Source organism: Lissotriton vulgaris, chromosome 6 (assembly GCF_964263255.1).
Source record: "Lissotriton vulgaris chromosome 6, aLisVul1.2, whole genome shotgun sequence".
In the NCBI taxonomy this organism is placed as follows: Eukaryota; Metazoa; Chordata; class Amphibia; order Caudata; family Salamandridae; genus Lissotriton; species Lissotriton vulgaris.
The window spans coordinates 1,330,983,301-1,331,005,041 of NC_141694.1; the positions used below are offsets into that span (position 1 = coordinate 1,330,983,301).

The window sequence follows — 21,741 nt, forward strand, 5'->3', positions numbered from 1 at the left end:
AAATATAGGTCATTAGGTAGCATATCTCGACATGGGGCTTTGGAGACATGACAAGATTTTATTGCAGCCACGATTGCACTGAGCTCACATTTCATACAACTATCATTTGAGGCCTCAGAGCTAACCAAAAGAGCTCCCGTTCTCCTTCCTGACACTTCTGGGCATGAGTATTTGTCACCAAAATAGGAGGCCCAGTCCAAGGGTTGGATAAAAAGCTCCACATTCCTTTAAGTGCCAGTGGCACTATCTGAGGCGATTATCCAAAAGGATCTAGGGTCCTTCGTTGTCATAGCTGTATACATATTTCCCCACAACTTGCCTTCCCACTCCCTCTTTGCATTGTCTAGTTCACTTTTACAAGCAGCTCGATTTTTCACCCAGTCTTCCCTGCACTTCGATTGCACAGCCCTAAACGGAACCCCTTTGGCTGTTCTACAAAAAAACCTTGTACCAGGCTGCCTCTTTGCTCATTGGAGGATCAGCTCTTTTGTTCTGGGCTAAGAGATCTTTAATCCTTTAATCCTACTGTAGAGAGTATCATAGATTCTCTGCAGATCCATTGACCTCTGCTTCAAGGGGAGACTGTGAATATTTTCCATTTTTGTTTTTACCATTATAAGGTAATTTACTAGGTCCTCAGGATGCTTGACTACCCATTCCCACGTCCAAATATTTTTATTGTTTGACTGGAGGATATCCTCTACCAGCGTATTTGCCTTATTTAGATTTCTCAAAAACATAGCACACTCTAGAGACTAGGTAAGGGTGTTATGGTCCCTGTCCTTTCTACCTTGGACACCCATGTCCTTCCGGAATGGCCAGAGTTGTTGCCCCACTAGGAAATAATTGATGCAGCTAGTGTGGCCAATTTTATTGAAAGTAGCTGTAATCTCTATCAGAAGATGTCATTCCATTTGCTGCTCTTAGATCATGACTAAAGGTTAATGATAATAGTTGTGCTGCTGCTGATCTCACCACGGGGAGGTCTGGTTGTGGAATCTTCCACATTTTACCGAGATAGGAAGTCAAAGCTTGTAGAGCTAACCCCAAGGGTTCAAAGGTTGTATTAAAGTCACCCCCCATTAAGAGGAAACCATCACCAGGCAGGTCTTTGAGCACATCCTCGATTGCCTTTAGCACCAAGTTCTCAGAACTTCGGTTCCAACCCAGTTATAGACATTAAAGATGGTCAAGCTGAGGCCTAAGGGCGGAGATAAACTATTTACACAAGCATTAGGCGAAGCAATGGTGATTTGATGTATTTTACCGCATATCTTTGTCGTAACCCAGACCGTTAGTCCTCCTGAGGGCCTCCCTCTACCAGACTGTAGTGCATCAATACAATACAAGGTAAACCCATTACTATATATTGTGACGGTACACCAAGTTTCTTGAAAAAGGCAGGTGTCATAGGTATCAACAAAAGTATCCCAATCAGTTTTGGATAACTCCCTACCAATCCCTGTCACATTTCAAGATATAATTTCTACATCATCCAGAGCAAGCTCAGTTCTACAACTATCCTTCCTACCTTCTCTATGGGCATAGGGAATCCCTTTGATCTTATCCTTTGTTCCTCTGAGAGTTCTCAGTTCTCAGTTCCTACGGTCACAATCATCAGAGCCCAGGGCTCTTCCTGGCCTGTATCGGACAGAGCTACTGACCCACCATCTACATTGGTGCATTTCTGGACTGCGGGAATTCCTACATTATTTCAATGGGAAATACTCTGCCTTTCCAGCCAATACACTGAACTTGGCTCGAATGTGTCAGTGTACCTCATAAACTTTACTAGGAGTATGGTTGTCACCCAGGAAAAGACACCTCATGGAGTTTGTATTTAGGCTGAATTTCGGTGTTCGCTCTCAGAATGGACCTTGCGTCTATCTCCATCAAACCCTTTACTAAGGCTGTGTATTTGAGCACTAATCTTAATGTGTCTCTGGTGTCCCCCTGCCCCAAAAATCTTTCTACATCCATTATACTGTTCTTAATAATTGAAAAGCACTGACACACCCACCTAAACCAATGTGTGACTTTATTTAAAAGGGAGACCTTTCCTTCTTTGGCCCTCACTGACAACTTGGGAACTTGGGTTAGGTAAACTATAGGTTCAACCCTATTCGCTGAATCTCTAGCGTAGGTCCCCCTCTGAACCTGTCCCCTGGGATACGACAACAGTGGGGGTTGTTTAATTGGGATGGACTCCACATCCCAGCACCCCATCCCTGACCCGCCATTCCTCCTCACCAGCCCTCTGGCGCGTTCAGATCTTAGATCTACCCCGGGGAGATTTGCGCCCCTCCGATCTACTCTCACAGCCTTTGTGAAGTTACACCCCGGGGTTTGGGGGTATGAGTTTAGATTTTGGTTTGGGGCACAGTATTCAAACTGGAATGCATCTGTGTGTTGGACATAGTAACGGTCACTGCCAAGCTGTCTAAGTACTGCTTTGCCCCGTGAGCTAAATCACTCCTACCCCCAATGGTTTGGATAGTTGCCTTTTGTGTTGGCACAACCCGAAAGCTTCTTTTCCAGGCTTTTCATAATGTTATTAAGTTAACCCACCTCTTCCTGAAGGCACCCACCCACAATTTCCATTGTTGCCCAAAATCTTCTAGATGCCCTGGTACCCCCCACTTTGCTCCGTCTTGTAACTGCACCGCTGCATCACCTTTTTTAATCACATCATTATTGACATCATTACCTATTGACAATGAACTATTATTGCCCGAGGCAGGTAAGCTAATTTTACACTCAATAACCGAACCGTGCTGGGGTTTAGGCTGCAGCTCAGTAACACTCAGAGATTCTGGGTATATTGGAGCGACTTTATTGGAAACTTTACACCTGCTGAGCTCATCTTTTTTGCCTTGGCCAACTCAAAAATAGAGTGAATGCGCTTTTGCTTTAGCTTTTTAGAAGTCAGAGAGCTTTAGATGGTGGCATGTTGTCTCAATGCAGAGGGAGGGAGGTATTTAATATATACACACTTTTGTCGAGTATGGTGTCTATGTTATCTATATTATTTATCACACAATTACTTCCTGCTGTTTTTATTCACTTTCTTTTTTCAGCTTGGCTGTCGCAGGTGCTCCCTCAGTAGCTTTCCTTTCCTCCATTTTTGTGAGTAACCTGTGCAGGAAAAGTCAAGGGAGCAAAGTCACCCCCTTCTCAAACGGGATTGAATTCCATCCCTCTAGGCAACACACTGCGAGGGAAAAACACAAACACTAAACCCCAGAAATGTTTGCCAGGACTCAATGGCACATAGAACCATGTACTACTCTAGCAAATAGGTAAGATCGTACCCAGGGAAATCTTAATGATTTTGGGGGCCCTGGGCCAAACCTGTTTTGGGGGTCCCTGTTTGGGACAATAATTTATGATCCAATTTCACTCGCTTTCATGCCCTCTTTGGCCAAGTCACTAAAAGAATGAGAGCAGGCTAACTCATATTAGACCTGGAGAAGGCATTCATCTCCCTGGAGCGGGGATTCCTATTTGCCACACTAGATAAATATCATCTGGGGGAGTCTTTTCTCAACATGGTGAAGCTACTGTATAGTGCCCCTACTGCAAGGGTTAAAGTAGGCCCCTACATATCCGGCCTCGTGGAAGTGCACAGAGGGACTTGGTAGGGCTGACCACTGTCTCCATTGCTCTTCGCACTGGCAATTGAGCCACCAGCGGAAGCAATACGCACATAGATACCAGATGGTATTGCGCAAGGAGACGGCACACGCACAATATCTTTGTACGTGGACCATCTTTTGCTATATATAAGAGACATCCACTGCATCCCACAGAGATTAGCAACCATATTGGAAAACTTTGCTTCTATAACAGGACTATGAGTAAACATCACTAAACCCTGTCTATATTCCTTGTCTGTTTGTGTGCATACATGTTCCTCTACCTGGGCATCCGCATATAAAGATGCCCAAAAGACTTAGAAGATGGCAACCTGGGCAGAGCACTGACCGCAGTCTGCTCCCAGATGGCGTTTTATAACACGCTTCCACTATCAGTGATGGGGAAAGTGGCCATATTAAAGATGGTAATACTGCCAGGTTTTTATATTATTTCACAAATCTCCCATGCTACATCCCTTCGTCCTTCTTCCGGCCCTAGAAAGATTAGCAAAAGATTTCATATGGGGAAAATGTAGGCACAGAGTGGCGATCAGCAAACTCTACTTCCCGGTGGACCAGGGTGGCCTGGCAGTTCAACACTTGGAACAGTACTACTTAGCAGCCCAAATACAATGGGTTGCCAAATGGTTTGCTGACCGCCACAGTGGAGCCACAGTAACCACACAAGACCCCCTACAGATCACGGAGCTAGTGGTAGTGGTAATATTCCAACCCTGTTCAAAAGCCAAGCCGCCGGGCTCACTACTGCTGAATGTGGCCTACAAGAGCTTCCTTAGAGCACTGTATATCACCCGCAAAACCACACCATACACTTCAGCTCTACCTCTGTAGGGAACACCCAGAGGTCACACAGTAACCACAGCAGCAGGTCTCAGAAGCTGGCACACTGTCGGAATTCAGGTATTTGGGATATATATCGAGAGGGCACACCAGTCCCATGTATAACGCTAATGGCGGAAGACAAATTAGCTCCCAGCCAATTTCTACTGCATCACTCCCTACTAGCGTTGATAACAACTAAATGGGGAGACATGACTACTGAACCAGAGACACACCTCACCATACAATAACTACATGTTATGGGGCAAGGTGAGCACCTTGTCAAATGGTTTGCAGCATCCCTCAGGCATCACACAGCGGCAAACCTATCGGCCCTTCACCAGCACTGGGAGGCATACATAGGACCCCAGCTCACAGACACAGAATGGGCCTCGGTGTTGGCAAGTACAACTCATGTTCCAAGGAATGTGCGCCTGTGAAAAATACAATTCTATATCACCCATTGAGGGTACCTCACGCCAGCGAAGATCAATCAATACTTTAGACGCCAAGACACTAAATGCCCCAGATGTATGCATTTAGATGCAGACTTGCTACACATGCTATGGAAGTGCTCCACATTAACAGAATATTGGTCGGCAGTAGCCGACGCGCTGGCGCACTACACAGGTCGCACACTCCCATTTGAATGGAACATATATCTTCTGCATGTATATCATAGAGCCCGCAACAATAAAACCACGTCTAGATTTTTAGATCTTTGGTTGGCAGTAGCAAAAAGGCTTATCACAAAAAGATGGTAGAACCCTGACCCGCTGCTCATAATAATGTGGAGAAGCTCCATGCTAAACTGTGCGAAAGCAGAATGCACTGCACTCAAATGTGAGGACATGCTTGGGATCCGCAAGATCCCCTCACTTCAAGTTGGGATGAAATCCTACCCGCACTGACCCACACACAAGGGAATGACTTGCCCTCTCAGACTCCTGTAGATGACACACCTCAAGAGCACATACCATAGAAGAGAGCATGCGGGGAAGAGAAGCGGAAAGGAGTGAGGTAAAGAATTCCAACCCACCGAATAAGTGCAACCACGAACATGCCCTTTCCAAGCTAGCATTGCGCCAGAGCACAAATGACAGACATTAACGCCAAGATAGTTGCTCCCAGGGTACCTAATCTCCAGCCTCACAGTTGAGATCCCTAATCCGTTAAGTATTATTTTGCCACAGTTTTGTTAACACCCCTCCTCCACAGTTACGGAGCACATCGTGACAAATGCTTGCCCAGCGCAGTTGCACAGTGTAATACGTATTAGGAACATCATCACTGACACCACAGACATATATCCAAGACAATGTGCCTGATTCCAGGCAAGATATAAAATATGTTATATAAGTAGTATAATTTGCTGTGAAACTTTAAAGGATTCATTGGACACAGAAAGATGTAAATGACACAAATATCAGAAATGTCCTTCCTTTTTTTTGTCTGTTATCGTTGCGTGTTGCAACTTAACGAACCACTGTGTGGCTGGTATGTGTTTATTATGAAGAAAAAAAACTAATAAAGACAGTTGTTAAAAAAACGTAAATGAAAGGAAAACACTATTTAAAACAATCTGTTTAAGAATTAGGTCAAGGTCATCAGGGCGGGACTCTGCAGAACAGAGCTGGCGCTAACAGGGGGCCTCCTGAATGGCTGGGGCCCTGGGCCCGAGCCAACTTTGCCCATGCCTTAAAACGTCTCTGAGCATACCCCCTTTACGGTGTTGATAGGGGGATGGCCTGGCCCAACCCAACCTCCTCTGGGCTCTGATGGGCACGGACTGGCCCTCCCTTGCCCGGCCCGTGCAGTAGGACAGCGCAAGGTTTAAGTGGATACAGCTGCTGAATGGACATGCAGTGGGATGTGGGATATGTAGTCCCCAGCGGCCGCTCAACGAACCAACGGCTTCACACCCTGCAGCAGAGTGGTTGATCCAGGCAGTGTCCCCTTGGTTCCCGGAGCAAAGCACTGACCTAGACAGTTGTTTCAAATCCCACAGGGCAAAGCAGCAGTGTCTGCTGTTCATCCATTTCCCCCGCCGACAAGGACTCTTATAGTCAGCCTGTGGAGTTTCCTCTGTGACGGCCTCTCCCTGCCAGGATCTCTGACTGCAAGCCCTCAGAAGTAGGGACCCCATGAGTAAGAGCTCACAGCAGGCCTCATTACAAACAAAGGACCAGGCGAGTCACCGCTGTAACCATCAGGCTTACATGGAACAGTCGTACAGCTGCTGAATTAGCCTTCGTGGCTGATCTCAGCAAAGTCCGGGCGGCAGCTTCCACCGAAAGCAATGCAGGTGAATATAGCTCCTCTGGTCCGTCCTCCCGTGTGCCACCTGTGCCCAGGCCATACCTGCAACAAGACTCACTGGAGAGGCACAAGGAATCCGGCAGCAGGCAGGTACCTCACGGATTGTCAGTTCGTCTGCGGCAAGCCTCCAACTGCCTCTAGCGCCTGGCCACCATGCCTCATGGCCCCTTAGCAGGCCGAATCGTAAACCGCTATTTTTGTGTGACGGCGGTGAGGAGGGAGCCGCTGGACACCCCTCTTAACAGCATCTTCCTGCTGGGGTCATCCACGTATTCTTGGGTGTTGTCAGGCCAGATTGAAGCGGTATACACCCGGATGGTTTGCTGGCCCAAGACAGAGCTCACTAATGCACGTCTTTTGTGGCCGCCATGCGATTTTTGATTTTGTTACCCTGTGCTGTGGTTTTGATTTTGATGGTCGGAATTGGGATGTTTACTATCACCTGTATTGTTTTTAACAATGTCTTCATGCGGGGGAGGAGCCTAGCCAGCAGCCGAGATGGCCGCCTAGCGCCTCGGCTCCGTCGACCCGAGTGCCTTTCTTCGACATCCTGACCCTAATCCTGCACCTCCGCGAACCCCACTTACCTCGGAGACGCTCCCACTCCCGCTGCGACGGATTCCGGCGAAAGCGGAGCGATCCCGGGGGTGTAGAGCCTCCGCTTCCACCCCGGCCTCTTGAGTGGCCACGGCAGGGATATCGAGTGCGGAGACGGCCGGCGGCGACAACAACAGCGGCGGCTGCAGCGGAGGGGGAGGAGCCGGTGGCCTGCTTCCACGGGCTGGCGCTGGGCTTTCTCACTGCAGCTTTTCCCGGCTTGGCTGCCCAGCGCGCCTTCCCTGCAACATTGTGTCGCCTTCATTCAGTGTATCCCGGCCTCGCTGGATGAGGGCCGGGATTGCTTCTTTGTTGCACTCTCCCACAGCGGACGCCATTTTCCGCGTCTACATTCCTGCATCTGCCAGTGGATTTCCCTGTTTTTCCGGCTCCCTGGTCTATGAAGCCCCCCTTTTGACCGGCTGCCTTCCCATCCCAGTGCCAGCTGTGTCCTGCTGACATTGTGCAGACCTTCGGGGGCGGCTCGTTGACGAGTAAGGCTTGCTTTCATGGCGCTCCACAGCCGTACACACAAGATGGTGGCCAGTTGCTCATATCCCATTCTGGATCCTCCGCTGGGGCTGCGTGATGTCCTAGAAGCAATTGTGGACTTGCGTATGACCTTCCGTGTCCTTACTATCGATTTGGGGGCCCGGCTCACTGAGATCCTTCCAGCTGGTCACGATTGCCCCTCAGCTCTGCGCACTGCGCCACATCCTCCATCGGTTGAAGGTGGATCACCCGCTCTGGAGTGTACCGGGGCGATGGATGGGCGCACCTCCATGACTGCTGTGGTGTCCCTCGGCTCCGCCTCGCGAGGGTCCGGCGGCACTGCTTCTTCGCTGGGGCCGTTGCTCGGGCCTCGGACGCCATGTTGCCCTTCTCCTTTGTTCTCTGGCGACATGCTTCCTCGCATCATTCTGGACTTGCCGGTTGGGCCCCGTCGGGCTGCTACGCTGGAACTTTTATTTGGTCTTGCGCCCAGTGGTGTGGATTTTGGTTTGGCCGTGAAGAACTCTTGTGCCCCATGTCATCGAACTTTCAAACAATTTGCCCCGTCGCGAGCACCTCGACTCCAGCACTGGATTTCACCGGAGCCCTCCTTATCCACGTTGGCTGATCTGGACTTGGACCCTGTTGACACGCCGGTTCGAAGGGGACAGGGTTGATGTTGTTTTCGATTGTGCTGCTGCTTTCTATGTGTATGGCCGGGACTGTGGACGTAACTTGTTGGAGGTACAGATCGATTAGGTACTGGGTCAGGGCCTGGGGTCGGGCGGCCGTGGGTGACGTTGCTATCCGTGTGTTCATTGCATCGGACATGCTGGATTGGCCCTCCTCCGGTCTTATGTGAAATGTGCTTCTTTTTCTTTCCTTCTCCTTTTCTTTCTTCTTCTCAATTTCTCTTTTCTTACTACATTTCGGGTTTTTTGGGGAGATGAAACACTCTGCTAGGGGGGGGGGTAGGCCGTAGCCTCTGCATGTGTGTAGGGTGGGGGGGTACGTTTTAGTTGGTGTTTATTTCTATGGTGCCTTTTGTTTTTATATACTTTTATCTTTCCTGGGCCCGTGTTAGGCAGACTGGGGGATGGGTGGTGGCGCGGTGTTGGTTGGGATGTTGCGTCCTCTCCCGGGGTATGCATACTGTGTGGCCGTCCTCTGGCTGGAACTTGCATGTTGCGAGCCGCACTGATTGAGATGGATGTTTGTTGTCGAGTCCCACCTACATGGACCTAGTTCTCTTCTTCTTGTTTGTATTAGTACGGAGCAGTACGACCTGAACTTCATTGTCGCGATGAAAACCTTCAAATTAACCTTCACCGATCCTGAGACATGGCAATATGGTGATTACAGTGTAACTCGTTTAATGCTTGCCTATAACAAAGATATTGCTGTGTCGTCGTAAAGTTGCATTGATGCTCAATTGTTAGCGTGGCCGGCCGGAAGGTTGTAGGCCCGTATTTGTACTGATTTGATGCACAATAAAGGTTTTCAAAAAAAAAAAAAAACAATGTCTTCATGTATGTTTTTTATTGTATGAGCATTATTTGTTAATTTTTGTTTATATATGTGTGCAGCCCTGAATAAGTGTATTTTATGAATGAAACACGTTGGCTAAACAGTTATGCTTTAATCTTTGCATCTTTGCATGGTTCTTTTGACTACATGCATTTTCTATCATAAGGACTTACTCAACTATTTCTTTGCAGTATTCTGGACAAGGCAGCTGATGGCACACCTTTTGTTGTTCTGTGCTTTGTATTGAGAGCAGTGGATGCGGTTGGGTTTGGAGCTGCCATGACAGCCTCATTTTCTATTCTAGCAAAGGCATTTCCTAACAATATCGCCACAGTTATGGTAAGTTTATTCTATTTTTGGAATTTTAGTTGCAATTTCAGGTACCTTTAAACAATACTGACATGCATTCATTGGATTTACTAATTTTCTCTTGCCTGAAATAATAAAATAGTACCTACCTTTTTTGTAGAATGTATTTCACTGTAAGGTGGCATAAGATAACATTGATGTTTACTTCAACGTAAATTAGGAGTATCAGGGTTAGAGCTAAGATCCCCTGATTTTCTCTTTAGTATCCAAGACCTTTGTTAATGTTTGGCACCAGGGGCTACTAAGGCTGCAGCAGGAACAAAAAGTAAGTAGCGTTCTTACCAAAGCTCTTCAGCATCAAATAGGTGGCTGTATGTTATGTTTATGCTTATGCAAAAACAACAGTTGATGGACAGAATGCAGAACAATGTCATACATTCACTCCAGTACAGAGATCTGGGCCTAAATCCATCGTTTTTCTGCACTCCACACCACCCCAGTTCAGACATGGCCATATGCAAATCAGCCTTGACCCTGTGCCTCATGGGAACAGTCCAGCCCGAACTGCCAAGCCATGTCTTTCCTGGACCGGAATCAAGCATCCTAGGACCGGTTTCTGGCTATCAGCCGTCTTCAGCCAGGATAGCTTGACTCCAGTGGTGTGGAGAGCATGGGACTCACGTCTGAGCATACCCATCCCACTCGGGGTGACAAATGCAAAAACAACAGTTGATGGAAAGAATGCAGAACAATGTCATACATTCACCCCAGTATAGAGATCTGGGCCTAAATCCATTGTTTTTCTGCACTCCACACCACCCCAGTTCAGACATGGCCATATGCAAATCAGCCTTGACCCTGTGCCTCATGGGAACAGTCCAGCCCGAACTGCCAAGCCATGTCTTTCCTGGACCGGAATCAAGCATCCTAGGACCGGTTTCTGGCTATCAGCCGTCTTCAGCCAGGATAGCTTGACTGCAGTGGTGTGGAGAGCATGGGACTCACGTCTGAGCAAACCCATCCCACTCGGGGTGACAAATGCAAAAACAACAGTTGATGGACAGAATGCAGAACAATGTCATACATTCACCCCAGTACAGAGATCTGGGACTAAATCCATCGTTTTTCTGCACTCCACACCACCCCAGTTCAGACATGGCCATATGCAAATCAGCCTTGACCCTGTGCCTCATGGGAACAGTCCAGCCCGAACTGCCAAGGACCGGTTTCTGGCTATCAGCCATCTTCAGCCAGGATAGCTTGACTCCAGTGGTGTGGAGAGCATGGGACCCACGTCTGAGCATACCCATCCCACTCGGGTGACAAATGCAAAAACCACAGTTGATGGATTTAGGCCCAGATCTCTGTACTGGGGTGAATGTATGACATTGTTCTGCATTCTGTCCATCAACTGTGGTTTTTGCATTTGTCACCCCGAGTGGAATGGGTATGCTCAGACGTGAGTCCCATGCTCTCCACACTACTGGAGTCAAGCTATCCTGGCTGAAGATGGCTGATAGCCAGAAACCGGTCCTAGGATGCTTGATTCCGGTCCAGGAAAGACATGGCTTGGCAGTTCGGGCTGGACTGTTCCCATGAGGCACAGGGCCAAGGCTGATTTGCATATGGCCATGTCTGAACTTGGGTGGTGTGGAGTGCAAAAAAAAGATGGATTTAGGCCCAGATCTCTGTACTGGGGTGAATGTATGACATTGTTCTGCATTCTGTCCATCAACTGTGGTTTTTGCATATGTTTATGCGTATTCATTTGTGTAATGCATATTACAAAACCTAACTACATCTAGGTCTTAGTTAACATTACTCAGGCCTTGGGGAGATGAAAGGAATGTAATTTACATCTTCATTAGTTGCAATGGATTTGTCCTAAATACATACATCTTACTGAAAGAGTAAGCACAACAATAATGGACAGGAGCAGAGTGTGTAAGTTAAAAAGAAAAACTATATCTGCGAGATGCATACTCGGAATAGAGGTGCAGCACTTACAGTTCTTGTTTAAGGAAATGTTAGACCCTGGATGTACTAGTGTTGGGAGAGGCATTTTTAGGTCACGTTGAGTCAGCGCATACGCTACTCAGAGAGACATTTAGTAGTTAAGTTTTCAGAGTGCTACTGGCTGGCATAGCGCTTGCGTTCACGCGAGCAGCCGCCATCTGTCTTTCACGGGTCACACTTGGCCGCACGTCTTTCTCTTTGATGTCTTTCATGGGTCACACTTGGCCGCACGTCTTTCTCTTTGATCTCGATCGCACTTCCGATCGCGCTTTCTGTCAAGGCTCATTAAGCACACACGAGCAATTGCTTTTACGAGCTTTCTTTCATATTCCTGAAGCCGATCGCTTCCTTGTGTGCGCGGCCGTAGAAGTGTTTGTTAACTTTTGGTACAAGAATAAGAAAGGATGCTTTACCATGTTTGACTTTGAAATAAATGACTGTTATTGATTATGATACTTTGAAGTGAATGGCAAAGATCTATTCCTTAGAATGCGGTTTGTAATGAAGAAGCTTGCCAATGTTTCATCACTGACCTAGAAAACATAATTTACGTTATTAATGCTTTCCATGATCCTTGTAAATGTAGTAATACAAAATTATGTTTCTAGTTACATGATTCAAGTATGGCCCTACCTAAATGTTTCTTCTTAGATCCAATCTGTTAAATCTGGATCTTGCTAACACTCTCTAGGCTATTAATTTGCAGTTCACTATGTGGCATTAAACCAGGGCCGTGTACATGCAGCCCAAACCAGATATTTGTACCTTTCGATTCTGTTGCTGTGGAATCCTGTAATTGTTATCCAGCTGCACATAGACCTGGCCCTGATGAAGACAATCTGAAGTTGATGGTACAGTGGCCCACATGCATCATTGTGTCATTTTGCATTTCTTAATTTGCGAAAAATAAGGAATCGCAAATTAAGAAGTGCAAAATGCTATGCATCATTTTTTTCGGTATTTCTTTGTGATTCGGTAAAAATCGCAATTTTTACCGAATCCCAAAGAAATACCGAATTCTTAAGTTAATTTTCGCAATTCCCATTGATTCCTATGGGCCAAAAGGCCCATAGGAGTCGATGCAAATTGCGAGTGGCACTTAGAAAATTTCATGGGTGCAGGGGGGGGTCCAAAGGACCCCCCCATGCACCCCTGAAATGTATTTTTCGCATCATGTTGCACACACACATGTCCTAAGGACATGTGTGTCCGTAACATGAATGTTGAAAAAAAAGCATTTTCAACATTTTAAACACTTTTTCCAAATTTACCGAGTGGTTCAACCACTCGGTAAATTTGGCACCCTATTTGCGAATTTTCACTTTTTAAAATAATGATGCATTGCTTTTAAGAAATCGCACATCTGCGACTTCTTAAAAGCACGCGCAATTTTAGAACTCGCAACAATGTTACGAATTCTAAAATTGCTTCATGCATCCCAAAAAGCACTTTTGCATTCGCAAACGGCCGATTTTAAGGAATCGCACCGTTTGCGAATGAAAAAGTGCTTGATGCATGTGGGCCAGTATTCGTACAAGCTTCATAATGGAGGCAAGGCGGCCAAGTAGTCCAACCAATTGCCGTGGTAGCAGTGTGTGAGATAGTTGTGTGTATTAGAGTCCGGCTCCTCTGCTTGTCTTTATGGGCTGGCCGATCATCTGCAGTAGAGTGGCATCAGGTGTGCCACAAGTTTAAAAGGTCAGAAAAGTGAGGAATGCCCCATGGCAGAGAATTTTGAATTGTGAATTGTCATTCATTCAAAGCCAGGAGAAGGACATTAGTGCCGGTATGATCTGATTGTGCCATGTGACACTGAATATCAGTCCAGTAGCATGATGATGCATTACTTGTAGTGAGATTTCTTAAATTCCTTATAGATGCCATTAGAGTAGTCTCAGCAGGACATAACAGCTGCAGATACTAGTGAGGTTTTCTAGGATGTGCAGAAAAGGCAGGATGTAGGATGAGGCCAGTTTAACGACAATATTTATTTTAGGTTGGACTGATACTTCACTGTCCAAATCACACACTCAAATTTCGTGCTCAGTTCGCAGAGGCTCAATGATTTAGGCCTGGTCACCGGCAGGTAGAGTGCTTTGCAGGACTGGAAAGCAAAACAACATTTCAATCTCGTCCCCATTCAGACGTGACATTAGGCAGAGCAGTGCTCTGGAACTATTAAGTTGTTAATTATAGAGAATATTTTATTTTGTGCTTTGTTTCCCAGGTTCGGGCAGATCGGGGTTTCATCTAATCAGAGCAGAATGGGGTTCACTTTACTAGTGAGCAATTGGAAGTATGACCATTCTTCTGCTGGGACAAGTTCTAATTGAATAGGGGGCAGGGGTTTACTGAAGGTCACACCATAAGTGGTTCATATTTTATACAGTGGGTTGTGTACTTTTTGAGATGCTGCGCCTATTGGAAATTGGAAACATTCAAGGCACCGCATGTAAAATTCAGTCGATTTCTGTACTAGTAAGGACAATTTTCAGAAACGAGGACATAATGCTGCTCGAGATGGCAAAATCAGGCACGCAATAGCCTATTTTAAAATAAAAGTAAATGGACAGGTAGACTTCAGAGTCATTTATCATCCGTTCATCTTTTACATACTTTAAGATTGACAATACATATTCTGGCAGGTGCATCAACGTAGCCTTTTGCTATTCTTAAATAGCGATTTTTAAGGAATCACTATTTAGGAATAGCAAAAGCCTATGCATGTAGGAATCGCTATTAAAATAGCGATTCCTTAACATTCCTTAATTGCTACTCGCAAATTGCTAGTCGCAATTAAGGAATGCGGTCCCATTCATTCCTATGGGCCTACAGGCCCATAGGAATGTATTGGAGATTGCATGAGCAATTTGCGAGTACCAGTAGATACTCGCAGTTCACCCGGAGTCCCCACAGCTTCCCTAAGTATAGGTGAGAGATTACTTTCGGGGTCGCAAACAAACAAAAGAGTATCTTCTGCATATGCCGATATTATAAACTGATGTCCCAGGAATCGCAGGCCCCTGTGGCTTTGGTATTCTCTTAGAGCACAGGCCAGTGGCTCAGCCACCAGCGCGTACAATAAGGGTGACAAGGGGCATCTCTTACAGGTGCCCCAAGCAATCTCAAAGGGCACCATGACATGGTTGTTCACTCTGACTCTGGCAGTTGGGCCCTGTAGAGTAGCACAATTAAGCGCAAGAACATGTCCCCCACCCCAATCCTGCACAGTACAGCCTTCATGAATACCCAGTCCACTGAATCGAATGACTTTTTGGCATCTAAAAAGATGGCCACAGCCTTCACTTCCAGATCTATCTGTTGCATCAGGCCAAATAAAGTGCAGAGATTACAGGTGATACTCCGTCTTAGGACGAAGTTCACTTGTTCATGACAGACTATTACTGGCACCAACAGGGCCAGGCGGTTGGCCAGAACTTTGACAAAAATATTGGTGTCCACATTTAGTAACGACAAGGGATTATGGGAGGTAAGGTCATTGGGTGGTTTATCCAGTTTTAAGAGGGCAACAATAAGCGGCTCCCTTATTGTGGGTGACATCATGTATGTCTCGACCAGCTCCTCAAAAAGGGTGATTGGTAGGCCTTGTAGAAGGCCACAGTGAGGCCATCAGTACTTCGGGATCCAGTCACACGCATTCCCTTGAGTGCAGCTCGTATTTCTGAGGGATCCAGAGGTGCCATGAGGTGCTCTCTGTGTTCCACTGTGAGCCATGTCATGTGTATGTGCTCCAGGTAGTCTGCTACAGCTTCTACGTCAGGAGCTTTGGAAGAGCAGTAGAGCTCAGATTAGTATCTGCAGAACCTGTCAGCTATGCGTTGCGAATCATGTACCGGCTGGTAATTTTCATCTAATATTTCCATGATCACTCCTGAATATCATCTGTGGTACATTAATGCAGCCAACGTGGTACCTGGATGTTGTCCCTCCCATATACTCTGGCAGGGGCATATTTGACTAGATGCTTAACTTCAGCATCTGCAGTCTCCTAAAATTCCTCAAGCTTTTCCCTGATGTCTTTGAGCAGTGGTTCATTACCTGCCCATTGGTGTTTTATTTACAGTTGAGCTATCTCTCTCTTTAACATAGCTAGTCTAGTTCTCAGGGACTTGAGTACCCCCTGCATGCTTTGGGATTGTTGTGCCTCTAATGTAAACTTTGAGGGTTTCCTAAACCATGCTAAAGCTAGAGACAGTACCAATATTGTGTTGGAAGAGTTCCTCAATCGCCTGTGCTAGTTCCGCCTTGAATACTGAGTCTAGTATAGAGTATAGCAGGAAACGCCAGGAGAATGCAGTGAATTTCCGACCTCTGAGAGCTATGTCCAACACTACGGGTGAATGATCAGAAAAGGACTCGGTAGCGGTTCATACTTGATAACTCGGGACACCAAGCCATTGGATACCAACCAGAAATTGATATGAGTATGAGTTTTGTGCGCTGCAGAGAAGTGCGCAAAACCTGCACTCTCTGGAGCGCGGAGTGTCCATATATCGACCAGACCTAAGAGTTCTCAGATACCTATGATTGCTCTGGCGGCAGCAGAGGGGTGACGAGAAAGACCATTTGAACGGTCACTGGTTGGATCTAATGCCGTTGAATTCGCCACCCCATATCTGTGGCAGGTCTCCCCATTGATACAAACGGGAACTAAGTGTATTGTAGAACTGTGGGTCATAGTGGCTGGGTCTGTAGACCCCAACCAATTCGAATGCTTCCCTGTCCCTGGGACAACGAACAATGGCAATGACAAACTTGCCCTCTTACGGAGCTCCTGCAGTGTAATACCAGACCTATTATTAGCCCATCTCAGCACCCCTGAGCATGTATGGTGAATTCCACCACACTAAAGGACCCCTGTAAGTTATGTTACAATAAGAGCCCACTATTTATAGGTAAGTGTGTCTCTTGCAAAATCGCTAAATCCACCCCATGTCTGCGTAAATCTGGTCCTATTAATAGGCAAATATACATGTGCTAAAGAAGGAAGACTATATCTCTGTTTTGCTGATTTCAGCAGGGCTTTCGATCTAGTAGATTATACTATCCTTTGGACTACTCTGCTCGCTATGAGGGCACCTAAGCCTATTATTTGCTTTTTGGCAAGATTATAGGAAAAAATGTAAATCCGTATTTGTAAAGCGCAAATTATTATTATTATTGCCATTTGTAGAGCGCGCGGCTACCTCCAACTGAGGTGCCCTGGCGCTAGCAGCAGGGGCAACGGTATGACTAGGAAACTAAGAGTGTTTAAGTCAAGTTAAACAGCCACGTTATCAGTGCTTTCCTAAATAGGCGTTCCGATTTGGCCTTCCGTAGATGTTCTGGCATAGAATTCCATAGAACGGTTGTTCTAACAGAAAAGGCACAGCCACCAATCCTAGCTTTCCTGAAGCGCGGAGTTACCAATAACTCCTGATGATTTGACCGCAGCGCCCTGATTTGATGGTATTTCCGAAGTCTTTGCTTGAGGTATTGTGGACAGGAACCTCTAGTAGCTCTGTAAGCCAGGGCCAATGCCTTGAACTCTATACATCTCTTAACCAGCAACCAGTGTAGGCTCCGGAGGTGGGGGGAGATGTGATGGCGATATGGCACGTTCCTAATAAGCCTTGCTGCCGCATTTTGAATAGTCTGCAGTTTCCTGATTAGGCAGTCTGGCATTCCCAGATATAGACTGTTTGCATAGTCAAGCTGTGAAATGATTAATGCGTGGACCACTGACTTTCTGAAGTCCATCGCCAGTAGATGCAAGAATCTTCTCAAGGCTTTCAACTTCCAGAAACTAGTGGAAGAAACCTGGCAAATCTGAGATTTGCCTGATAGATTGAAATCAAACTTAAATTTGGAATTTGGAATTTGGATTGGTATTTATAAAGCGCAAGCGGTCGCTCCGGAAGGAGCATCATGGCGCTATAGGTCCTGATTCCAGTCATAGAGGGGAGTGGGGGAGGCTAAATGGCGGCTTTGGACCAATCGTCAGGGAGCGTGAAGATCCAGGTTTTGAGCAGCTTCCGGAATGGTTTCTCAGATGTTTGAAGCCTGAGATGCCTTGGCATACTATTCCAGGCTTTTATGGCTAAGTTGCTTAAAGTTTTGCCGCCTTTGGATTTCAGGTTGAATTTAGACAAGGTCATGAGGTTGTCTTGTGAAGATCTTAGGGAACGGCACGGAGTGTAATGGGGGAAGCGTTTGGTTAAGTAGGAAGGGCCGGTTTTGTTGAAGGCTCGAAAAGCTACAATGAGAATTTTAAAGAGAATTCTCTTGTGTAGGGGGAGCCAGTGCAGTGACTTAAGGGCTGCGGAGATGGAGGATTTTCGTGGAAGTTTCAGGACAAGCCGGGCGGCAGTGTGCAAGACACTTTGCAATTTGGCGAGGGTCGATTTTTTGGTCCCTGCCATGAGTCCGTTGCAGTAGTCAACTCGGGACAGAATGAGGGCTACCGCTACCGTTTTTCTCGCTTCGAGCGGGAGGAAGTCAAAGAATTTCCTTAATGATTTTATTATGCCGAAGCATTTACCTGCCGTGATCGAAGCGTGGAGGTCGAAGGATAGCTCTGAGTCGAAGAGGACACCGAGGTTCCTAGCTGATGAGACAGTTTGGGGAGGGGCGGCAGAGTTGTCCGGCCACCACAGGGCAGGGCAGAAGGATGCATTTTTTCCGATGGGGAGAATCTCGGTTTTGTTCGAGTTGCAGCGCAAGTGATTGGTGTCCATCCACTGGAAGACTGCTGTAAGGCAGTGTTTCAGGTTGAGCTCAGCCGTGTTGGTATTTTCATCAAGGGGGATGATCAGGTTCCTAGCCGACGTTGCAGGAAGGGGTGGGGGATTCAGCTCTGAGGGCCACCAGAGTTCTGACCTGGGGGAGAAGATTGATTAAAAAATAAAACACTCTGTTTTTTCTGCGTTTAACTGCATGCAGCTATCAGTCATCCAAGTCACCACTTTCAGCAGACACCGCTTGAAGTTGGTGAATGCCGCCGCTGAGTGATCCCTGAAAGAGAACACAAGCCGAGTGTCATCAGCATTCGAGATGACCTTAACTCCCAGTTGTTCAATTATTGGAGCTAAGGGGGCAAGGTAACATTAAAAAGAGAAGGGCTCAAATCTGAGCCCTGCGGTACTCAGTATACTAAAGGGCTGGAAGAGGACACATGCGGGCGAAGAAACACTTTTTGAGATCGTCCCTCCAAAAAGGAGCGGAACCAGCTTAAGGTAGTTCCTGTCACTCCCACAGACACTAGTCTTTCTAGGGGGCTCTGGTGCGACACCATATCAAATGCTGCAGACAAATCCACTAGCACCAGCATCGCACAGTTACCCTGGTCCACAGTTTCCCTGGTCCACAGTTTCCCTTATAGTTTCCGCCACTTTTAGCAGGGCTGTCTCAGTGCTCTAGCCTGACCTGAAACCCGACTGAGAGTCATGAAGAAGTTTGTGAGACTCTAAGAATTCGGCCATTTGTATTTGGACTTCCTTCTCGAGTACCTTAGCCGGCACAGAAAGAAGCAAGATCGGTCTAAAGAACTACTCACCTTTACAGGTCTCAAGGCGCTGGGGGCCATTGCGGAAATTAAGTGCGCTATTGCCCAGAGTCACATGGTGCTGAGCTGAGCTGCCGCCAGAGCCGGGGATTGAACCATGAGTCCTGTGCTCCGAAGTCAGCTGCCTTGGCTGCTGCACCACACCTCTCCAAAGAATCTACTGTGTAAAGCACGCTATGGTCCACAAGGCGAATGTACCAATAACTTTGCAGTTAAACGCGGTATTCGGCAAGGCTGTGTACTTGCCCCTTTACTTTTTTCTTTGTTTCTAAATAGGGTGGACCAGACCCTACAAACAGTGCGTGCCGACACCCCACAAGTTGCTGGCCGACCCACACCAGTGCTCTTGTATGTAAATTATGCTGTCCTACTGACCAGGACTCCGGTAGGGCTGCAGTGTTTAATGAACACCTTTGGGGATTTTATTGCTGCTAGAAAATTGATTAATAACAAGAGCAAAACTTATACAATGGTTTGTGGGTCAAGGGACAAATAATGTAGAACAGTTCTTATGGATAAGTCCTCGGTGGCTACCGTTGATACCTTTTGCTATCTGGGTATTACTTTGTCAGGTAATAGCCCATGGTCCAGTGAAGTCACTAATGTCAGGATCAAAATAAACAGATGCAATCATGGAATTTTTTGATTTTCAGCCAAGCTGGGCTCTAGGCCGGTTAAGTAGATGATAGCAATTGATAGGGCAAAGGTTTTATCTATTGCGATATATGGGCTGGTGTGTCGGGCCACCATAAAAGTAAAGCACTCCAGATGGAGGAAAATGTTGTTTTTTAAATATACCACTGACACAGGAAGAAGAAGAGAAGTTGTTTATTCAACCCTGATCCTCAGGCACCAGCTGGCAACTGAGGCACACCAAAGTTCTAAGGTGAGCTTTACCTCAACATTCTAAGGTAGGGAAATACCAAGGCAGTGGGAAAGGAGGGGAGGAGCAGGAAGGGATTTGGGTTACAAGGGGGCAAGAGAGATACCAACTATATGTTATATAGTAAACATGTGGAAAGACATGCAAAGGTTACACTACACCTCCCTTTGACAGGGAAGAGAAACATCTGCAATATAGTGGATCATATATAATGATAACCTCATGAAATAAAAGAAAAAAGCATCACATTTCATAGTCCTCTTGCCACAGTGATGGACGATGTGTTCTGACAACCCTAGGCTGTTGCATGTTTGAGAACGACTCATCCTGACATTTTTTGTTAGTGGCCATCGAAATACCGACTTTGGGGTAGCAGGCTATATTGTCCATGCTCCAGCTGCTACCGTGTTCCAAAACCACTAAATTACTGTTTACATGCTGGATTCTTAGAGGTTTAGAGAATGATGATACTTTGAAACGACCAACCTGCGGTCTTTTGATCACTACCCATTGGCCTTCAAACCACTCTTTCTTGGTAGTTCCCCACTTCTGGTCATATTTAGTTTTGTACTATTGATGCTGACCAACTTTCTCCATGACTGATACCCTATCTACCGAGACAACACTTCCACCATTTAGCAAATTGGGACTGAGTTTAGAACCTGGATTCCTCCCTTTCAGGGACACAAATGGAGGAACTCCTGTAATGGCATTGGGAGAGGAGTGATATGACCATAGCATCCTTCTCATAGCTTCATCTATGGGTTAGTGTGACGTAATGGCCATTTGAATGATGTTATTTATCATTCTATTAGCCCTTTCTACCAGTCTATTAGCTTTAGGACAATTTAGGTGAGATTTTACATGCGAGATGGCTAGTTTGGATAAGGATTGCGTCATTAAATCCAACGTAAATTGAACACTATTGTCTGTGACCAGGGTACTGGGTATCCCTTTTGAGAAGACATCTTTTAGAAATTAAATCAGAGATGGTGTGGTGATGGAGGAAACCATTTTTGTAGAGATCCAATGAGAATGATAATCAATGAGTCCGAACATGAATCTTAGAGAAACATTTAGTAGATTTAAAGGACCTATGATGTCCAAACCTAGTTTGTCCCAAGGTTTGGAAGGAACAGACACACGATTGAGGGGTGCTTTTCGAGTGACCTTGGATTTGTCACATGATCCACTCGCTAGGCAATTTTTTACTGTTCTTTCCACCATACAGTCCATGTTTGGGAACCAATAGATTTGTCTAATTTTACTTTTGGTCATACTTCTTCCTGGATGTCCCTCATGTGCCACCTATATGATTGTTATGTTGCTTCCTTTAGTATTGTATGTGTCACCTTAAGGCTCGTGGTGTCAGAGGTTAGAATTGTACTATGTAGGTGTGGTCTAGGTGGACAGGCAGTTACTGACTGACTGCGGAGCCTTCCAGTTGTGTTCCTGGCACTACCTGTTCTTTCAACAATTCAACTCAATAAAGATACTTAAGTAAACCAGCTGTGTGGTTACTTAACAAGTGGCGACGAGGGTGGGATGTGTCTTTGGGT

At 46.3% G+C, this 21,741-nt stretch overlaps 1 protein-coding gene across 3 annotated transcripts in view; it reads left to right on the forward strand.

The window, feature by feature from the left end:
* Window positions 1–21,741, forward strand: part of LOC147708847 (MFS-type transporter SLC18B1-like) — a 721,944-nt gene that overhangs the window by 170,271 nt on the left and 529,932 nt on the right. For all 3 annotated transcript variants that reach the window (XM_086927467.1, XM_086927468.1, XM_086927469.1), the window contains exon 5: window positions 9,602–9,749. In XM_086927467.1, the coding sequence (XP_086783593.1) occupies window positions 9,602–9,749 (148 nt within the window). The remainder of the gene's footprint in view (window positions 1–9,601; window positions 9,750–21,741) is intronic.